General features: G+C 39.2%; 1 protein-coding gene across 3 annotated transcripts in view; it reads left to right on the top strand.

Moving 5' to 3' along the window:
* The window catches only part of Slc24a2 (solute carrier family 24 member 2), a 224,211-nt gene extending 216,245 nt beyond the window's left edge, over positions 1-7,966 (top strand). For all 3 annotated transcript variants that reach the window (XM_048783896.1, XM_048783895.1, XM_048783897.1), the window contains one exon: positions 796-7,966. In XM_048783896.1, coding sequence (XP_048639853.1) covers positions 796-1,045 — 250 coding nt within the window. In that variant the 3' untranslated portion in view covers positions 1,046-7,966. The remainder of the gene's footprint in view (positions 1-795) is intronic.
* Positions 7,967-18,211: the final 10,245 nt, after the last annotated feature.

An 18,211-nucleotide genomic window follows, 5' to 3' on the forward strand; every position in this document is an offset into this window, starting at 1 on the left:
CCAGCCTGAAAGACCATTTTTTAAATCAAAAAGAATATCAGTATCTTTTCCAGGATAAACTTTAGAATTCTATATATACCCTATCATAGCCCCCACCATCATCATGGTTTTTTGTTGTTATTGTTTTGGTTTTTGTTTTTTATTGTTGTTATTTGGTTGGGTTTTGGTACCAGGGATTGAACCAGGGGTGTTTACCCACTGAGCCACATCTCCAGCCATTTTTATTTTTTATTTTGAGACAGGGTCTCGCTAAATTGCTTAGGGCCTCACTAAGTTGATGGGGCTGGCTTTGAACTTGCAACCCTCCTGCCTGAAGCTTTGGGATTACAGGTGTGCGCCACCATGCCCAGCATCATGTAATTTTACTTGCTTTTAAATTGTTAAGTCATTGTTATTCTTTATCTCCATTTTTTAAAAATAATGTTTTCCGTTTTTTACCATCAATTTCTATGCCTTCTCTACATTTGTCGCCTTCTCCCCTCACCCTGTACAAATCCTCCAGTTCACCTTTTTATGGCTGAGAGCAAAATTTTACTCTTCATTAGGAAGAAAACAAAAAAATTTCAAATCAAATTCAGAAAACACCTACAAGAATCATGCCTTTGATATTGCTTCACTGTAGGACCAATCTCTGGTCTCCCTAATTTGATCAGGAAATAGATAAACATTTTCAAAGTTCACCTGATTTCCTTATGTGATCTCATGACACTCTTTTCAGGGGTAGATTTATCCATGAGCACCTTCTCAACATGCCTGACTGCCTGCTCTCCCCTGCTCTTCCTTTCTTCCTCCCAGGCTCCCACTGCCCTGGCTCCTGTACACCGTCATTCACAGATTCCAGCCAGTGGCTGTCAGCAGCAATGGCCTCTTCTGTGCCATTGTCCTCCTCTTCATCATGCTGCTCTTTGTCATTCTCTCCATTGCCCTCTGCAAATGGCGGATGAACAAAGTGCTGGGCTTCATCATGTTTGGCCTCTACTTCGTGTTCCTGGTGATCAGCGTCCTCCTAGAAGACAGAATTCTGATGTGTCCCGTCTCCATCTAGCGGAAAAGCCATATCGTGGACCAACAGCGTGGATGGTCCCTTCCTGCTCTGGGCTCTAGGCTCCTTGGCCTCCTGAGAAGAGGCAGCTGGCACACAGCCCCAGCCAAGTGTCCCTCCTTGGTGGATTGGAGGAGGGATGGATTCACATGGGACCCTTCACTTCACAGGCTCTTCACCCTTGCCTACAGAAATGACTCCACGTAAGAGACAAAAAGAACCGTGACCATGGGGCATCCCTCCATTCACCACTGACAGGTACTCCTCGCTGGCCGGAGGTACATTCATTGTAAGGAAGCAAACAAGGACAGAGGCTATATATACACCTATAAAGTATACATATTATAAATATACACACACGAGCACACAAATCCTGCCTGTTCCTGTATTATTCCTCTCTTTGCATACCTATAGATTAATACATAACTGTACACAAACACAAAGAAAGAAAAATTATATAAATATATATATATATATATATATACAAAGTCATATATATATATACATGTAAGTATAAATGCATCTTTTCAGGGATAGCTCTAGTATATTTATAGTACCTTTTTGAAGAGGGGCATCAACCTTCAACCTTCAGTCTGGACTTTACCTCTAGGTGCAAGAGGTGATCTAATGGAATCCACAGACAAAGGTGGTGTTGCTGTCACCTTCAGCCTATGTTCGATTTACCGGGATCCTGCCTAACAAGGTGGATGGTTTAGGAAAATTGCTTGTAGGGAGGAGGGCTTAGCAGAGAGAATCTGGAGGAGCCGCGAGTTGAGCCCTCCAAACCATTTGCACTAATCATACAGGGAAGACTGTTCTGCATACCCATACTGAGTACTTAAGACCGACAGAGATAAAACCAAGACTGGGTGAATACTGGTTTGGGGACAGGAGGGAGGTGACTAGGGTTGGGTTGTTTTGTTTTGTTGTTTTCTGATATTGCCCCAGCATGCAAGTAGAAAATATGACTGCAGACCAAATTAGTACTTTTCTAGGACAGCAAAACTATATAAACTGAACTTATATTGTTCCAATGCATGTCCCATTATCATCGAAAGAAGGAGGGCAGTTTTAGCTGTGATTACCATTTAGACATATTTTGATGCTAAGGGCTCACATATAAGTCAAACACCTGCCAGGAGAGCCTTGATGTGTGATAAGAAACACCATCCAGTAGAGGTGCTCAGTGGGATTTGCCACCTAATGGGAATGTAAGGGCATCATGGCTCCTTAAATCATTGTCCAATGTGATCATAAAGGGCTTCAGTGTCTAAGAATCATTATTCCCAATAGATCTAAATCAACTCTGATCAACACTACTTGGCTGGAGGCAGCTTTGAGATGTTTGCAAAGGCATTTGCACACTTGGTGCACCCCAGGTAGATTTCTGGGTCCTATTTCAAGGATTTGGTTAAAGCCTGTGCAATGTCCATGTCTCTCCTCCCATCAGGACCCCAGATGGGACTTTTTCTAGTTTTTAAAGTACACTGAAGGCTATATTCCAAAGTTTCTTTGTGCTGGCTTCAACCCGGTCACCTCAAGTTTTTATTTTCTGATTTTGCTCAACTTTACATGGAATTTTTTTTTCATTTTGTTTATTCAATGCCCCCAAGTTCTATTTGCCACCTTGTATGATTTCTCAAGTCTATTTCAGTAGAAAATAAGACTAGTGGGGGGGATGGGGTTAAACTAAATTGATGAAAAAAATATGTAGAATCTTTCATTTCCCCAAGTTGTGATTTCCTTAAAATCATTTGCAAAAGTAAACAGAGGATGGTCCATTATTCTGTGCCCAGCCTATATGAAAGTCGACAACATCATACATGGGGCTCTTCACCACACATGTTCATGTCTTCAGCTTGTGATGTGCCTGAGGCCTGCTCTGATTGTGTTGTGTTGACATAGGAAGATAGGATGCAGAACACATAGTTGAAGATAAAGGTCAAGTGACCTGAGAGTGCAGGCAAGGTCAGTCCTTTCTCCCCCAAAACCTTAGCTCACTCTGTAAAGCATCAGCAAGCAGTACCCATCATGGCTTTTCCCCCACAAGTAATAAGTACTGAAAAATGAAGCCCCCCTGAGAAAACAAGAATTCAAGGTGACTGCCCCCCAGGCTTGTTTTCAGATCTCTCCAGCTTTGCAAAGTGGAGTTTTCTAATGTGTGAAGGAAACCTGCATCTTGTTCAAGGGCAGGACTTTGTACTTAGAGTGAAAGAGAATGAGGAAGTAATTTTTCTTGTGTGTTACTTGAAGGGAGCATAGGTGGTTATTGTGTGAATTCTGTATTATTGACCAATTTGTTGTTTGAAAGGCTTAAATAGGTGACCTTGACAAAATGACAGGTAGAATATACAAAATAAGAAAGGTTGCAGGAGGTCAGGTATAGTCCTGCTCTTATTCCAGTACTTCCTGATCCTTCCCTTCCTCCTCACTCTTCCCATTCATTCCCAGCTCACAGTGAAGACTTGTCCAAGCAACCAGGAAATACTTTACTCACCTAAGAGCTGGGAATGCACTTTACAGGGAGTGTTGTAGTTTTTAATGAAAAGTTGCTTTTGAGAAGACAACATTTCCAAGCCTGGTTCCCACCTCAATGGCGTGTGCTGGGCATGACTGTGACAGCAGTGTCCCCCTAAGTGGCACACAGGCACCTTCCAGTGCTTGCCCTGGCTTTCTCTTCATTGCTGCATCTGTGAATAAGTGGTTATATGTTGGCCTACACTCATTCACATAATTAGAAGAAAACTTTCCACATTATGATTTCCAGAGTAGGTCATCTCTAGCCCCTTTTCTGTATGCCTCTGTGTGTGTATGCATGTGCATGAATGTGTGTGTGTGTGTGTGTGTGTGTGTGTATGAAAGAGAGAGAGAGAGACCCAATCACATTAGAATTCAAAAGCAAGGAGTATCAAGTTTGCCAAAGTCAAAGTCAAAGAAAAGTACAGTCCCAACCAAAGGGAGCATTTCTTCCTGATCTCATAAGATGGTTTTCTTCTATGCATATATACATACAAACATACACATAAGCACCTGTATTTCCCCACCCCCAGAATATAGATGTTTCAGCCTTAAGAAACTGCCCAGTCTTATTCTTCCACCTTTGTTTTTTCTAGTACTAGGGATGAAGCCCAGAGCCTCTCATGCAGATACTCTACCATTTGAGCTATAGCCCCAGCCCTAGCCATATCTTTAATGCTGACATAGAAGCAAAGAATATACAACAGGAAGCACAGAAGAAAATGTTAGACTGCAGTACTCTCTTTGCTTCCTTGGAGCAGAGTATAAAATAGTATCCAAAGTTCAAGCCAACATTTTACTACTTGATTTAAAATAAATGAGTTGCACCCAAATGGTTCCATTTGGTTCATAGCACACCAAGCAGGTCTTGCTTGCTGTCACCTTCCCAATAGCCCTAGGCAGTCGAGAAGAACCCAGCAACTTGCATCAAACCAAAAGTTCAAAAACAGAAACTTCTGAATTGCATTTGACTATGCACATGACATATCCAGCTGCCCTCTGGACCTGACCAGTTCCTAGGGAACTGAAACACAAGATTAAACAGTGTCACTCAGAACCTAAACTGAGTCAGGCAATGACAGATGGGGAAGACAGAACACATGCACAGGGACCATCCAGTAGGATTGTTTATCAGCTCAGAAGATACAGCAGAATATCTTAAATCCTTGCTCAAAAGATCATAAAGAGAAGCAGGCGTTGTTTAATATTCAGAAAAAAAAATGTTTTGTGAGGCATCACCTGACAGAGGCTATTATAATATCTTTTATACAGGAGACACAAATCAGGTGATTTGGAGCCATTTCAGTAAAACACAGCTGTCTCAGTGATTAGCCTTTTGATAATGCTAACATACACCCATCCCTGGGTAGACAGAGAGTTGGCAAACTCCTCAGCATTGTTCCCATCTTTTAAATGCCTCTAAAACAGTGAGATTCCTATAAAGGGAAGCCCACCATCCCAGACCACCTTAACAGAAAGTTGATCAAGGAAAAGACAACCTGTAGAGCTGCTGGCCAGATAGTGTTGAAGAAAATAGGACTTGAGTTAAATGCTCTGTTGAAATTTCTACATTGAAAGTGTCTGTCATGGATCTGATGGCCTGTCTGAATGCAAACATTTCAGAAAATTCTAGTATGCTTTCTTCCCCGCATACACACACAGACACACACACACACACACACTATTACGTGGATGGTATGCTTCCTTGACCCCAGACAGATTGTTACTTTAATAAATAAGTGGTCATATCACAGGTGGCAGCTCTGTTCCAGAAAATAAATAAATAAATAAATAAATAAAAGCTGTTCTTAGGGTGATTTCTGAGAAAGTGTGCTATAGAAGCTAATCCAGATCTTACATAACCACATGGCTTTTTAAAAGATACATCCTCAATCCCTATACAATATCATCTTCAATCAGCCGTAAGGCATTGGCAATGAGGTAGTTGGTTATCATATATAAGTTACACACACACACACACACACACACACACTCACACGGGAGAAAGGAGAAATTAATCTACTTTTACTAGAATTCCTAAGAAAGAAAGCATCGCATTGAAACACATCCTTTTGTGGTTTAAAATAACAAATATCAGGCTTTTTAAACAATTACAAGAGCACTTATGTATACACAATTCTAGATTTTTTTAATCCCTTCTCAAGATGCCTTGGGAGAAGAAAGGTAATTGTATTTCTGATCCACTGTCCATTTAAGTTTAGCTCCTGTCTCTGTATCTTTGTGTTTTCTTTTTAATTTTGCAGGCTCATATTCTTTAAAATATATAGCAAACAGAAAAAGCAATAAAGGAAATACAGCCAGCTCAACTCCATTACTTCTTACTATACCATTGCAATATTTCTTTCACCTCCCCAGGCGCTTTGGAAGTGCACAGGCTGCAATGCCTAATCAACAGGAGAACAGAGACCTACAAAAGCTATAGATGTGCTCCTGTTGGCTACAAACAAAAATAATGTGTTTTCCCCTTTTCCCAAAACAACTTGAGCACAGCCATTGTAGTTTCCTTCCTCACATGTGGATCATCAGCCTTGCTCCATACCACCTAGATTCCCAGAGGTCTCTAATCTGGTTAGTGACTTTTCTTAAGAAAGAGTGAGAGAGAGCCACAAAGAAGAAAAGAATCCATTACTCAGCCATGTTTAGAAAGACCAAGGTGGCCTTGCAATTCTGATAGGCTAGGTACTAAGTTCAAACTAGTGTACGAATGGTGAGTGACTGTATGGAGCACCATATGATCTGAGCCAATGCTCTTTTACTAAATGTTTGACAGACTGGAAAACCTAAAAGAGTTTATTTTTAAGCAGATAAATAAGTCTGAAAGAGTGCCATGGAGTTTGCATAGGCTCACACCAAAGATTTAATTCCATTTAAGAGAGTTTGTTCAGCCTATTGGCATGACCCAAAGGACAGCAACCCCCCTACACACACTCACACAGACCCCTAAGGGATCCTAGTAGAGATGTTCCTGGTGTGACCAAGCTCAATGTTAACAACCTTCAGTGTCAGAAAAGTCTCCTTCCAGGTTAACTCCGGCCCCTACAATTGATGACTTCATTTAGTTTTCTTTCTGGGAGAAAACTGCATATGGGAATTCTGCATTCTTTACCCCTGACATATTTGGAAGTCACCACTATGTGACCCTTTACCTCTTTTCATCAGAAGTCTCCTGAGTTTGATATTTCAGAGTCTTTTCAAAATGCTCTTAATCATTCCCACTTCATCTTTACTAAGACATTTTAAATGCTTTATATTGCTCTTGGATTATGGTACCTTATGACTAATCACGACATGAGTATAAGTCTGAACAGTGCTGACTTCCAGCCTGGAACTCAATGCCTTGCTCCCTTGTTATGCACACTCTGTTGTTCTTCCCTTTTAAAAAGTCATTCTTCATTGCTATTTCACATTAATCTTGTGTTCTCTGTGGCCTCCTATCTCTCTTCTGAGACATTTAGATGAAACCAGTGGCATTTTTCAGCTTGCCCAAAGCATTTGCACAGGCCTTTGCCTACTGTGAGAGTCTCTAGTTGGCCTTATTAAGGTCTCAGCCTGCTTATTTCTAACCCCACTTTCAATTCTGAAGTCCAGGTTGGACACAGTGTTTATATCCCTGCAAGGTTCTTACTACCAGCCTCCCAGTGCGCTTATGCCTGGCAAATTGGGCATTTTCTCCTCCTCCTCCACCTCATTGATAGGAAGATTCAAAAATGCTAGACCTCTGCTCCCAACCTTTTTTTCACATAATTGACTACTTGCTGGGGGGGAATCCTTTCTAATTGCTACTAAAATATGGATAGAATCCGCAACCACAGGAGAAGAGAGCAGTAAAAATAACTGTAGAGCACCAGAGAGTCTTGCTTACCACAAGCACAATAGGCAGTGGTTCTCCAGGGACTAGTCTGAGCACTGGGCATAGCTTACAAACTCTGCTTTCAAGCCCACAATCCCACACTCACAAAGAACTCAGCATAGGAGAGACACCACTCAAGATTCCAAAACTCTGGGCTTGTGTTTACCTGCTTTGATTTTACAAGAGGAGTTAAAATTTTCATTCTAAATACTAAGTCAGAGCTTATCCACCTGTACTGCAGTGAGCCTACTTTCTCGTGTGGTAGAATGGATAAAAACTGTAAGGTCACTGATTGGTGTCCTGGCCTAGAAAAATGGTCTACAATTCACTGTAAGAATGGGACTATACTCCTGCAGTCTTATATTTTGGGTTGTGTATTTCTTCATAATGGATATATAAGTTACTAAGGCCTTGGGGATCAATGGTTCTCTCAAACTCTCAGCTAACCAAAAGAGAATGCTAATTTTTTAAAATAATGTCACATACACACAAAAAAAAAGAATAGAAAAGAAAAAAGTGAAATAAGTCTAAATCCCTGAATAATATAATTTAAAGAATGAAATTGCATGCACGAATTAAGAGTAGATAATCCTTTGCCATTTAATTAAACAAATCTCCAATTCTTCTCATCAGGATAAAACTGAAGGACAATGGATGCCTTTTGGGTTTTTTAATTTTTTTAATATTGCACTTTATGGTACTTCATAAGAGACAATTGTCTTAATTAAAGCCATAAAATACCAATAATACATATATTCAGGGCTTCTGAATATAGGCAATCAATAAGCAGTCCACGAGTCATTCCTGTTTTGTATTGTTTGTTGTAAATTGGAGTTTACCTGTTGTATTTTTTATTACCTACAATTATTGTTCTAGACAATTCTACTACTAAATTTTAAATATGTACTTTAATATAACTGTTAGAAAATCAAAGAAATTATTTATTTCACAGAAGCATTCTTCATTTCCAAAATAGCTTATGACATAGTTCCTTTAAATAACAAGTTCTGATACTACATTGAAAATTCTTCCTTTTAAAAAAAATTATAGATTAACTGTTTTTCAGGAATCCATTTGCTATGTAAAGCCAGGTTCCTCCATATGGAGAGTGAAATTGATAATTAGCAAACATACCTGGGAAATTTAGGATATGTTTGAATTTTTATATACTATAGGATGGATCTAAGAGGTTCCCTTATAAAAATGGCATAGAGATATACAACTTGTCAATAATTTCTTATGCCTGAATTAGGAAAATTCCTTGGAAGAACACATAAAGTAGCAGACTTCATAAGGCACTGGGTGGTTCCCCCCACCTTTCTACCAAAACACACAGTTTCTGACCTAATATGGTAGACTGTGTGCATACGTATATACACAGACGTCCTGCAACTAAAACTTATAATTTTTTACTTCATCATAAGTTTTTATATATTTTGAGTGAAAACTAAAATATGACCAAAAGGCACTTAACAGCCTGGAAATATCCACCACAATTGGGTACCTAAATTATCTACGTAGAGTAAATACGTGTGTTAAATTGGACAACCCCATCAACTTGATGCTTCCATGTCCACCTCTCCCTAAAGAAAGGGTGTGTGGATGCAGAGCCAGTGGTATTCCTCTGTTAGAGGCTGTTTTATTACCTGAAGAGTCTCTCTAAAGGACAGAGACTGTTGGTCCATAAGGTGGCATTTTGCCTCATTGAACCCTGCACACAGAGTCCATTTGAACCCTGCATCTAGCCTTGACTTTTCTTCTGCTTGAGTCTGAAAAAAACTCCACAAGCAATAGTTGCCATCTTCAAAGTGCAGACTTGAAAAGCAATGCATTGAAAGCAAGAGTAGCAGAAGCTACCGGTCTGAGTTAATGAAGTTGCTGCTAGAGGAAAAATAGAATATACTTTTGTTTTCAAGACAGAGAAAATGTTTTCAATGTTGATTCCAACACAGATATTTGCTCTAAAACTTGTAAACTGTCTTTGGACAAATTATAATAAAAACATGAGAATGCATTCAAAATCTTCTCTTCTAGCTCTTTTCAGATATACAACATACTGTTGTCAACTATATTCACCCTACTGTGCAACAGAACACCAGGCTTATTACTCTGATTTGATCATCACACAACAATACATGAATCCAAACACTACAGTGTACTCCTAAGTACATACAACTATTTATGTCAATCAAAAGAATGCATTTTTTTAAATATTGCCATGAATATTTGGAAAAGATTTAAAAACATACCAAATGCCATTTTTGTAAAGGATCTTTTTAGACACAGACATGGTCTCATCTTCCTTTGTTTGCCTCCATTTAAAAAACATCTAAACTCCCTATCTTTACCCCTTCAAGAATCCAGTGGATACACTTCTAAACGATTTTTGTCATTTTGTGTGTGTTGTGTTTATCATGAGCAATTTTCACTGGATGACAAGATATACGGCGATATTGTGTCAGTTTATTCTCTGTGAATATGTCTATACATAACTGAAAGCTATATTTATTTGTACATAGGCTGTTTGGAGGAATGTGTTTCTGTCACACAGACTGCACTTTGACAAAAGACATTCCTTCCTGTTCCACTGTCCACATCTTTGTGCTTCTACTACTGATAATCAACTTATAGAATATGACTTTATGTAACTAAGTCTCCTCAGTGTGAAAACAATAGTAATAAAATTCTCAACTCAAAAAAGAGTGTGGTTTTTTGGAGTAATCCTTACCTGAAGTCAATCAGGACCCTCCAGGTCTCAAGAAATAGATGTGCAGTGGTAGAAGTTTTAATGCAAATGTTCAAGAGCACAGGAGGACACACAGACATTTCCATTAATTATAACTATCATTTATGGAGTGCCTACTAATGTCATTTGAGCTATTAATTGTCTCCAGGAACTTTATGAAAGGTCTACTCCAAGGCAATTTGATTTTAATTAGTTAAATATGTAGAAGCATAAATTCAAAAGACTAGTGTTGCCCTATCCTTTAAGGTCAATTTAGAAGTCTTATTATAAATCTAATATTTTGATATAAAAATAGAAATCCATGATCACTTTTTTCTTTGATTATGCTCAATCAACTGATAAGTTTTAAATACTAAATTTAAATTTTAAAATTGAGTTAATGAAATTCCTTTAGGCACTTTTTAAATTGTACATATTTAACACCTGATTCTTTCAAACACTCCAGAAGTCTAATAGACTTACAATACTAAAAAGCAAAATCTTCCGAAGCATATAAGCAATTCCTATTAACTTAACAAAACAAACTTAAAATGTAGTAAAGTGGGTTTTCATAAACATTTTTAAAACATTTAAAAACAATATAAGCCTACTATTCTTTTAAAATTAATGAATCTCATAAATTGAACATTTCAAATTGTAGTCAAATTATCTAATATGCCAGATTTCTTTCAAACACCTTAAAATAAACACATATGTAGAATATACCAGTAATTTATAAACCACACCAAAGTATGCATACTATGAATTTGATTTTACTTCATTATCTCTACATTTCTATAACATGTTCCCATGCTTTAGAAAGTCACCCACCCAAGGAGCAGATTCCCATCTTGAGCCAAGTAACATGACTAAAGCTGAGTCACATTTCATTTTTTATTAGAGAATCGAACTCAGGACATAACATATAGGCCAGGAGAATTCCACTAGAATCAAACGTGATCAGGTAGATCTGTTCAGTCCTTTCTGTCCAGTGACCTTGGCAGGAAAATGAGAAAGGGTCTTTGCCAAGCCACGCTTGTGGTTTAATTTTGCAATCCAAGAGACATCATCACCATTACCATTACTAAAATCCCTTTCCAAAAAACCTTTTTTTTTTTTTTTTTTTGAGATGGCATTGGGCAAGGAGTGGAATGGGAGTGGAAGTGGAAGCCTTGTTACCCAGGACAGTCTTGAACTCACAATCCTCCTGTCTCCACTTCCCAAGTAGCTGAGTTTACAGGTGTGTACAACTAGACCTGGCTACCTTTCAAATTTTTGGCTCCTCATTTGGGCAGGTAAATTCTGCAGCCCTTTCTGGGTTATAGCCTTTTTTTTCTTTTCTATACCACTTGATTGTATTCAACTAATTTATTTATTGCCTGATTGGACTCTTCATTCTGTTCATAATTTTCTTTGTTCTGACCACATTTCCAAACATGTCATTGACAACTATGTGTTTGAACGAATACTAAGTGCTTGGCATGCATCATATTATTTAATCTTCATAACAACTAAGTTGGGTACCATCATTGGGTATCTGTCTTACAGATAGAAATTTGAGACCCAAAGAAACTAAGTTACACATCCAAGGTCACACAATAAGTGTCAGAACTAAAGCCTGAGTCTTTCTGTTACCCAAGTTTGAGCTATTAATCATTACTTTTTACTTTATCATATTATATACATAATTACCCCACCCCACCCCCATGTTCCAGAATTCACAATTGCAAAGTGCCTGGCAACTAGACAAAGTACAGACACCAAAGTCAATCTAGTACCTTGCCTCTTTTCTTGGCTTTCCTAAACTTACATTTCTCAATAAACAGTGTGTGCACGCCAGCTGTATTTGGTTGAAGGGAGCTTGGTACCTCTATCACAGGATTTTTTAATCTTGGCACAACTCACATTTGGGGATGGAAAATTATTTATTGGTGGGTACTGTCCTGTGCATTGTGGGACATTATATTACTGGTTTTTACCCACTCAGTACTACAGTTTTGACAAAGAAAATATGGTTCCAGATGTTGCCCAGTGTCCTCTGGGATTAGTGTGAGGATGGGCAAAATTTCCCCCAGTTGAGAACTGTTCAATCAGATAGAACTCAGCCCACTACCTCAGGATGGCTGTACTTTAACCGTACCTGCCTTGAAGCTTCTGCTGTAATCTTGTCAAATAGTCTATAGAGAAATCTCCTTCTCTCCCTCCCCTTCTCTCTCTCAATCTCTCTCTCTCTCTCTCTCTCTCTCTACATACAAACACACACACACATACACACACACACACACACCCCACACCCTCACCGAAATGCAACAAGTGAAGAGGTAAAAATTCAAACAAGAAAAAGGCATTTGGCATCATTTCCTCAAGGGATCTTGTGTGTGAACAGCAGACTTGACTGAAGCTTAAGCTCGGGAACACTCCCTCATATGGATGAAAAGGTTACCAACATAATCTAGGTTAAGAAGTCAGCCTCTAATGAGTCTCTGGATCTCTCCCTAGGCAAAGCCTTGCCGTTCTCTAAAGGAATTTCTACAAGTCACAATCATGGAAATCACCCATCCCCAAAGCCACACTCTGAGGTGACCTCATTGATGAATGTTCTTTGGGGTAGTTCTGATAGCCAAGTTCTTCCTGGAGGAAGATTTTAACGTCTCTTTTGTTTTTTAAAAGTTTGAAATCTACACTCCTCTCATCTCTTTGCCTCCCCAAATTAATCCCACTTCTCAGAAAGGATTTATGTATCACTTCATATTTAGAGAAAAAGGTATAAATCATATTGACTCTGCATTCAACCCAATGATGTTAAAAATTCTAGGATTTGGCTTTGATGGTACTTTCCATCTATATTTAAGAATGTAAATATTTAATCAGAATTTCATCAATGCTGATTTCAGGGTAATATATTCATGAGGTAAATTAAAATCCTTAAGTGACTCTCTATAGAATGCAGTTAAATCATTTTTCACTTTTTCCTTTTTTATTTTATTGAAATTTTCATAAGGAGAAATGGTTTTCTATGTAAATTTTAAAACAGGAACTAATTTTTTTGTATCTGAACATTTTTACCCATCAGAGTTCAGTTATTGAGAATCTTCTCCATTATTTCTATCAGGACCAGCTTTGATTCATACAATTTTACAGATCTAAGTTTCACCAGGATAAGCTGGGCATAGAGGTGTGCCTGTCATCCCAGCTACTCAGGAGGCTGAGGCAGGGATGGCATGAGCCCGTAAGTTCAAGACCAGCATGGGCAACAAAGCAAAATCTCTCTCAAAAACAAACTGATGATCAGAAAACCCATAATTCCAGTGAAATTAATTGGAAATAAATTAATTGGACATAAATACACCACAGTGAAACTCCACATCATGTACAATCACAAGAATAGGATTAATTAATTAAAATAAGATAGGCTCCCTGTATGTATAATATGTCAAAATACACTCTACTGTCATGTATATCTAAGAAGAACAAATTAAAAATTCAAAACTAGAAAAAGAAAAGAAAATCCATCACTCCCTGGGATGCCAATGATTTTATCTCCTCATATTCTCATCCAGAACATAGCAGGTGACCTGGGGAATCTAAAAGTCTCGCCAAGTCAGTAAGAACATGCCAAGAGGAATTAAATTTCAGTCTGTTTGTCAAACTCACCCAGGACATTAAATTTTCTGGGGTGCACCAAAACCTACAAAATGTCCACATCTTTTGGAGGTTTTGATGATATATACATACTAATAACATACTAAAATCCAAAACTATTGATTGGTCGATCTTGTCTTTAGGGCCAGAGTGAACATTAACCACATTCTATATATTTCCATGGAGAAGGAACTATCTCATTACAAACCTAAAGTTGGTAAACACTGAATAAATTCTGTATTAATGTTCCCTCCACCAGGTCAACAATCAACTACAACACCCTTTCCCACTATACTTCTTCTCAGTAAAGCATTACAAACAGCTACTACCAATCAATCACAGCAGCACGCAAGGGAAGCCCTCTGTCACTTTCTAGCCTAAATTATAAATGAGGACTAAATAGGCAATTTCACAATCCTGAGGTCACACCACTAAATCATAGAACTGGATATCCGTACATAGATTTTTGTATCTGAGATGTTTTGTATGTTGCCAAGGGTACTTGTATACCAACCATGATACACATGGGTCTCAGGGTCAAAGATTTACTGCTTACTAATGTAGCTAAATTACTGTGATAAGAAGATTTCTTAAAAAAAAAAAAAAAAAGAAGATTTCTTGTTTAAAATGCTTAAAAGTTAGGGCATTAGACAAGTTATGGTCAGACAATGAATATAGCAGGTTCTAATTAATGAAAATTGGGTAGATCTTCTAAAGGCTTTTGCTGCTGGGATTTTATAAAGTAAATAATGACAATTACTTCAGGGATCAAAAATATATTGTTATGCCCAAATTGAATCACAATTTGGTGTGGAATGTTTTTCTATCACTCTGTCCTCAGTCAGCAGTTAATGACCTATGTCCTTAAAACAGAATGAGGTCAGGAAAGGTTGTAAACATTCTGACTGTCCTGTTTCTTTCTGAGAGTCACCCAGAAAGAGACGGGACAGTCAGCTTCCCAGAAAGAGACAGGACAGTCAGCTCACTGCTACCAACCACAGTAGCAGTTCCACTGAACTTGAGGAGTGGGGAGAAAAACGAAAATATTGTATTCATTCACATTGGTCCTTAGAAGAGCTGGCAGGTAGAGCAAAGCCCCCAACTGTTCCCAGCATCCTCAGATTCCCCCATTCTCCATCTCCAGGCTCTGGCCTCGCGTTTCATTTTAGTGCCTTACAACTCCAGCTCAATGATTCCCAACCAAAAGTCTGCATCAGAGGGCAAATCAGAAACACCTAGAGGTTGTTTTTTTTTTTTTTTTTTTTTTCAAACTGTAAAACCCAGCCCCATCCACTAAGGTGCAACCCCAACCTCTCCAATGTGCTCTCCCAGGTACAAGCCATGGATAGCCCTCTATTAAGGGACAAGGTTATGACCTATAGAAGTGTTGGGTAGAAACAAAATTGGAAATCCTGTTAGTTAAAGGCTCTCATCCCAGTGAAAATTGTAACTGGCATTAGAAAGAGTCTGTGCCTTCAAGTTTTTCTAAGTAGAGCACCCTATCTTTATTTATGTGTTCATTAATGGGGGCTCAGGACCTTCGATGTACCAGATACAGGGCTTAGCACAAGGCTCTTAAGGAGAATAAGTCCCCATACCTATTAAAGACTCCATAGTCTGCTGAAGAGACAAATAGGCAACAAATACAGAATTTGTACTAAAATAAGCAGCCAGACACCCTGGTTTATAATTCCAGTTCTTCCATCTACTAGCTGGGTGACCTAAAGGTCTCTGTGCTTCATTTCCCCATACACGACCTCATAATCATTGTTTTATGTGAGTTAATCAGTGAATATTTACTTGAAGCACCCCTAGAACGGTGCCTAGCTTATAGTAAACAATATACCCCAATTTGATAAATAATTGCTGCAAATTGGGGTTCCATGTCCTTTTAGAGGCCTGATTAACATCACCTGGAGGTTCAGGGAAAGCTTCAGAGAAGACTTGGCCTGAGTTGAGGTGGAAGAATGAGAGGTCTAAGAAAAGGAAAATCTTGCACCAAGAGAGGAAAAAGGAAAATAAAAGTGAGGGGGTCTCATGAAAATTGAAGAGAGATCAGTAGAGGAAAGGGACTAGAGAGAGAGAGGAGGAGAGGGAAAGGGAAAATACTGGGGAATGATGTTGGCCAAATTATATTGTTACATGGAATACATGTGCAAATATGTAACAACAAATCCCACCATTATTTACAACCATAATGCAGCAATAAAAACCCATGGGGGAATCAAAATAAAACCTCAAAGACATTATGCTAAGTGAAATAAGCCAGTCACAAAAAGACAAACACTGCATCATTTCACTTATATGAGGTGCCAGGAACAGTACAAACACTTAGAAATAAAGCAGATTGGTGATTGTCAGGGGCTCATGGGAGGGGCCATGGGGAGTTGTTTAACAGAGTCAGAGTTTTACAAAATGAAAAAATTCTAGAAACCTGTTGCTCAACAATATGTTATGTAATCAACACTATTTATGCTTAAATATGGATAAGGTGATAATAAAAAAAAAAAATCCCAAGCCAAAAACAAAATCAAAAGGAATAGGGTTACTGCAGGAGGATCCCAAGCCAAGGAGACCCCTGGGTCTTACTGCAGAGTGACCTCCAGAGGTTCAGCAAGAATCAGCCTCTGTGAGCTCTAGGAGCAGGGATTATCAGGAGTCGTTAATGACAAGACAGGTGCTGCTGCTTGAGAGAAAGAAGATAAATTGAAATTGTATGCATGAGATAGTGAGAGCCAGCTCACACAGGAAAGAAAGCACTAGACCAAAAGAAATCCTCCTCAGAAAAGCCCTCACTTTTACAAGCATGCAGGCCAAGCCAAAGGATGTTTATCATGTTTATCATGTCTCCTTCCCAGACAACATGAAATCCAAAGGTGTCGGCTGTTGAGACAGGGAGTTAAGTGGGACCCATTCCTGCGTCTTCACAGGGGGAAGAGGGGTAATTATTGAGCCACCAATATCAAGCCACTTCCCCTCCTTTGAACCGTGTCTGACAATCATCTTCCCTCCGCAACACGCACCCCCCTTCCTGCAAATCTTTTCTTTACCCCCTTTGCCTGTAGAAGGGGGGCAGGGAGGATATAAACTTCCTATCAGCTGCTTTGACATCTGTTGTAGTTTGGCAAGAAGTAATTTAATGACAAGAGACTGACTCAGATTCTTTCTGGGAAGAGGCATTTGGGGATAAGAAAGCAAGAGAGGATTCGTGTGAGCAAAGCCCCAGATGCAGGCAGCAGGCGCCAGCTTCCCACAGCCTCCTCCTGCAGACGCTCAGGCTGTGGGAACAGGGTAGCACCCCAAACCACGTCCAAAGAGCAGTTTGTTCTCCAGCCAACACCAGGTTGCCTTCTTGGCCATAAGCTGCTGGGGCAGCAGGATATTTTGAAAATATCTCTTCTTGATATGAATGCCAAAAAGAGGGGCAAGGTGAGAAGGAGGACAGAGGGAACAGAGAGATTCAGGGCTGACTACTCACACTTAAAATGTAGCCAGGACATTCTCGGTGCTGCTGCCCTCTATAGGCAAAATAATAGATTATGATGCGCCCCCTTCTCTACCAAGTGCTATCTCACTTTCTTACCTGGGAGTCACAAAGAACAGAAGCAAGTAGTGGGAGGCCCAGGGGCCTAGCATCAGCCATGGGATCACCAGACCAGCAGAGATCAAGCTGTTTTAAGTCAAACCTGATGCCTGTGGGACCCCCAAGGGATCCCACAAAAATAAATAAATAAAAAGAGTATAACTTTCCCCCACCAGGGGAGCATTCAAAAATGTATGCAAGTGGTTTGGGCTTGTCACCTGACCCTGGCACACATCTCCTGGCATTCAGTGGGCAAGGCCACACTAAATGTCCTGCCAGGAAAATAGTTCTTCACTCAAAATGCTACAAGCTCCCTGTGAAACACGCTGATAAGGTCTTGCTTTTGCTGGGGCTCAAGTTTAGGAACTTCTGGACTTCTACGTATGTCCAACAACCTCCACAGAAATACTAGATCAAAAGTGTAACGTCACCAGTTCTGGAAATCACTTGGTGATAATGTAACAGTAAACACAAAAGCAGAAATTGGCAATAAAGTCACATGTGCAGTGGATTTGAGATGGTCATCTGCATCTGATCAAAAAAAAGGTCTTTTTTGAGAATTAAATTGCAATTTTTGCAACATTATAAAGAATTATCATACCCTCAAAAATATGCCTTAGATTTTCTTAGTGTAACCCAGGAATACAAATAATCTTTGCCACCACAGGTGTTCCTACTACCAGAACTCAAGTGCAGCTGCAGACCACCACCTGGGAGCTCAAATGCAAACACAAGTTTCATACAATGCAAGGAACTCTGGAGGCAGAATCCAGTAATTCTGCCTTAATCCTTGAAAGTGATTCTAATGCCATTAAAATTTAAGAACCACCA

The sequence above is a fragment of the Marmota marmota genome, unplaced genomic scaffold (assembly GCF_001458135.2).
Source record: "Marmota marmota marmota unplaced genomic scaffold, marMar, whole genome shotgun sequence".
In the NCBI taxonomy this organism is placed as follows: Eukaryota; Metazoa; Chordata; class Mammalia; order Rodentia; family Sciuridae; genus Marmota; species Marmota marmota.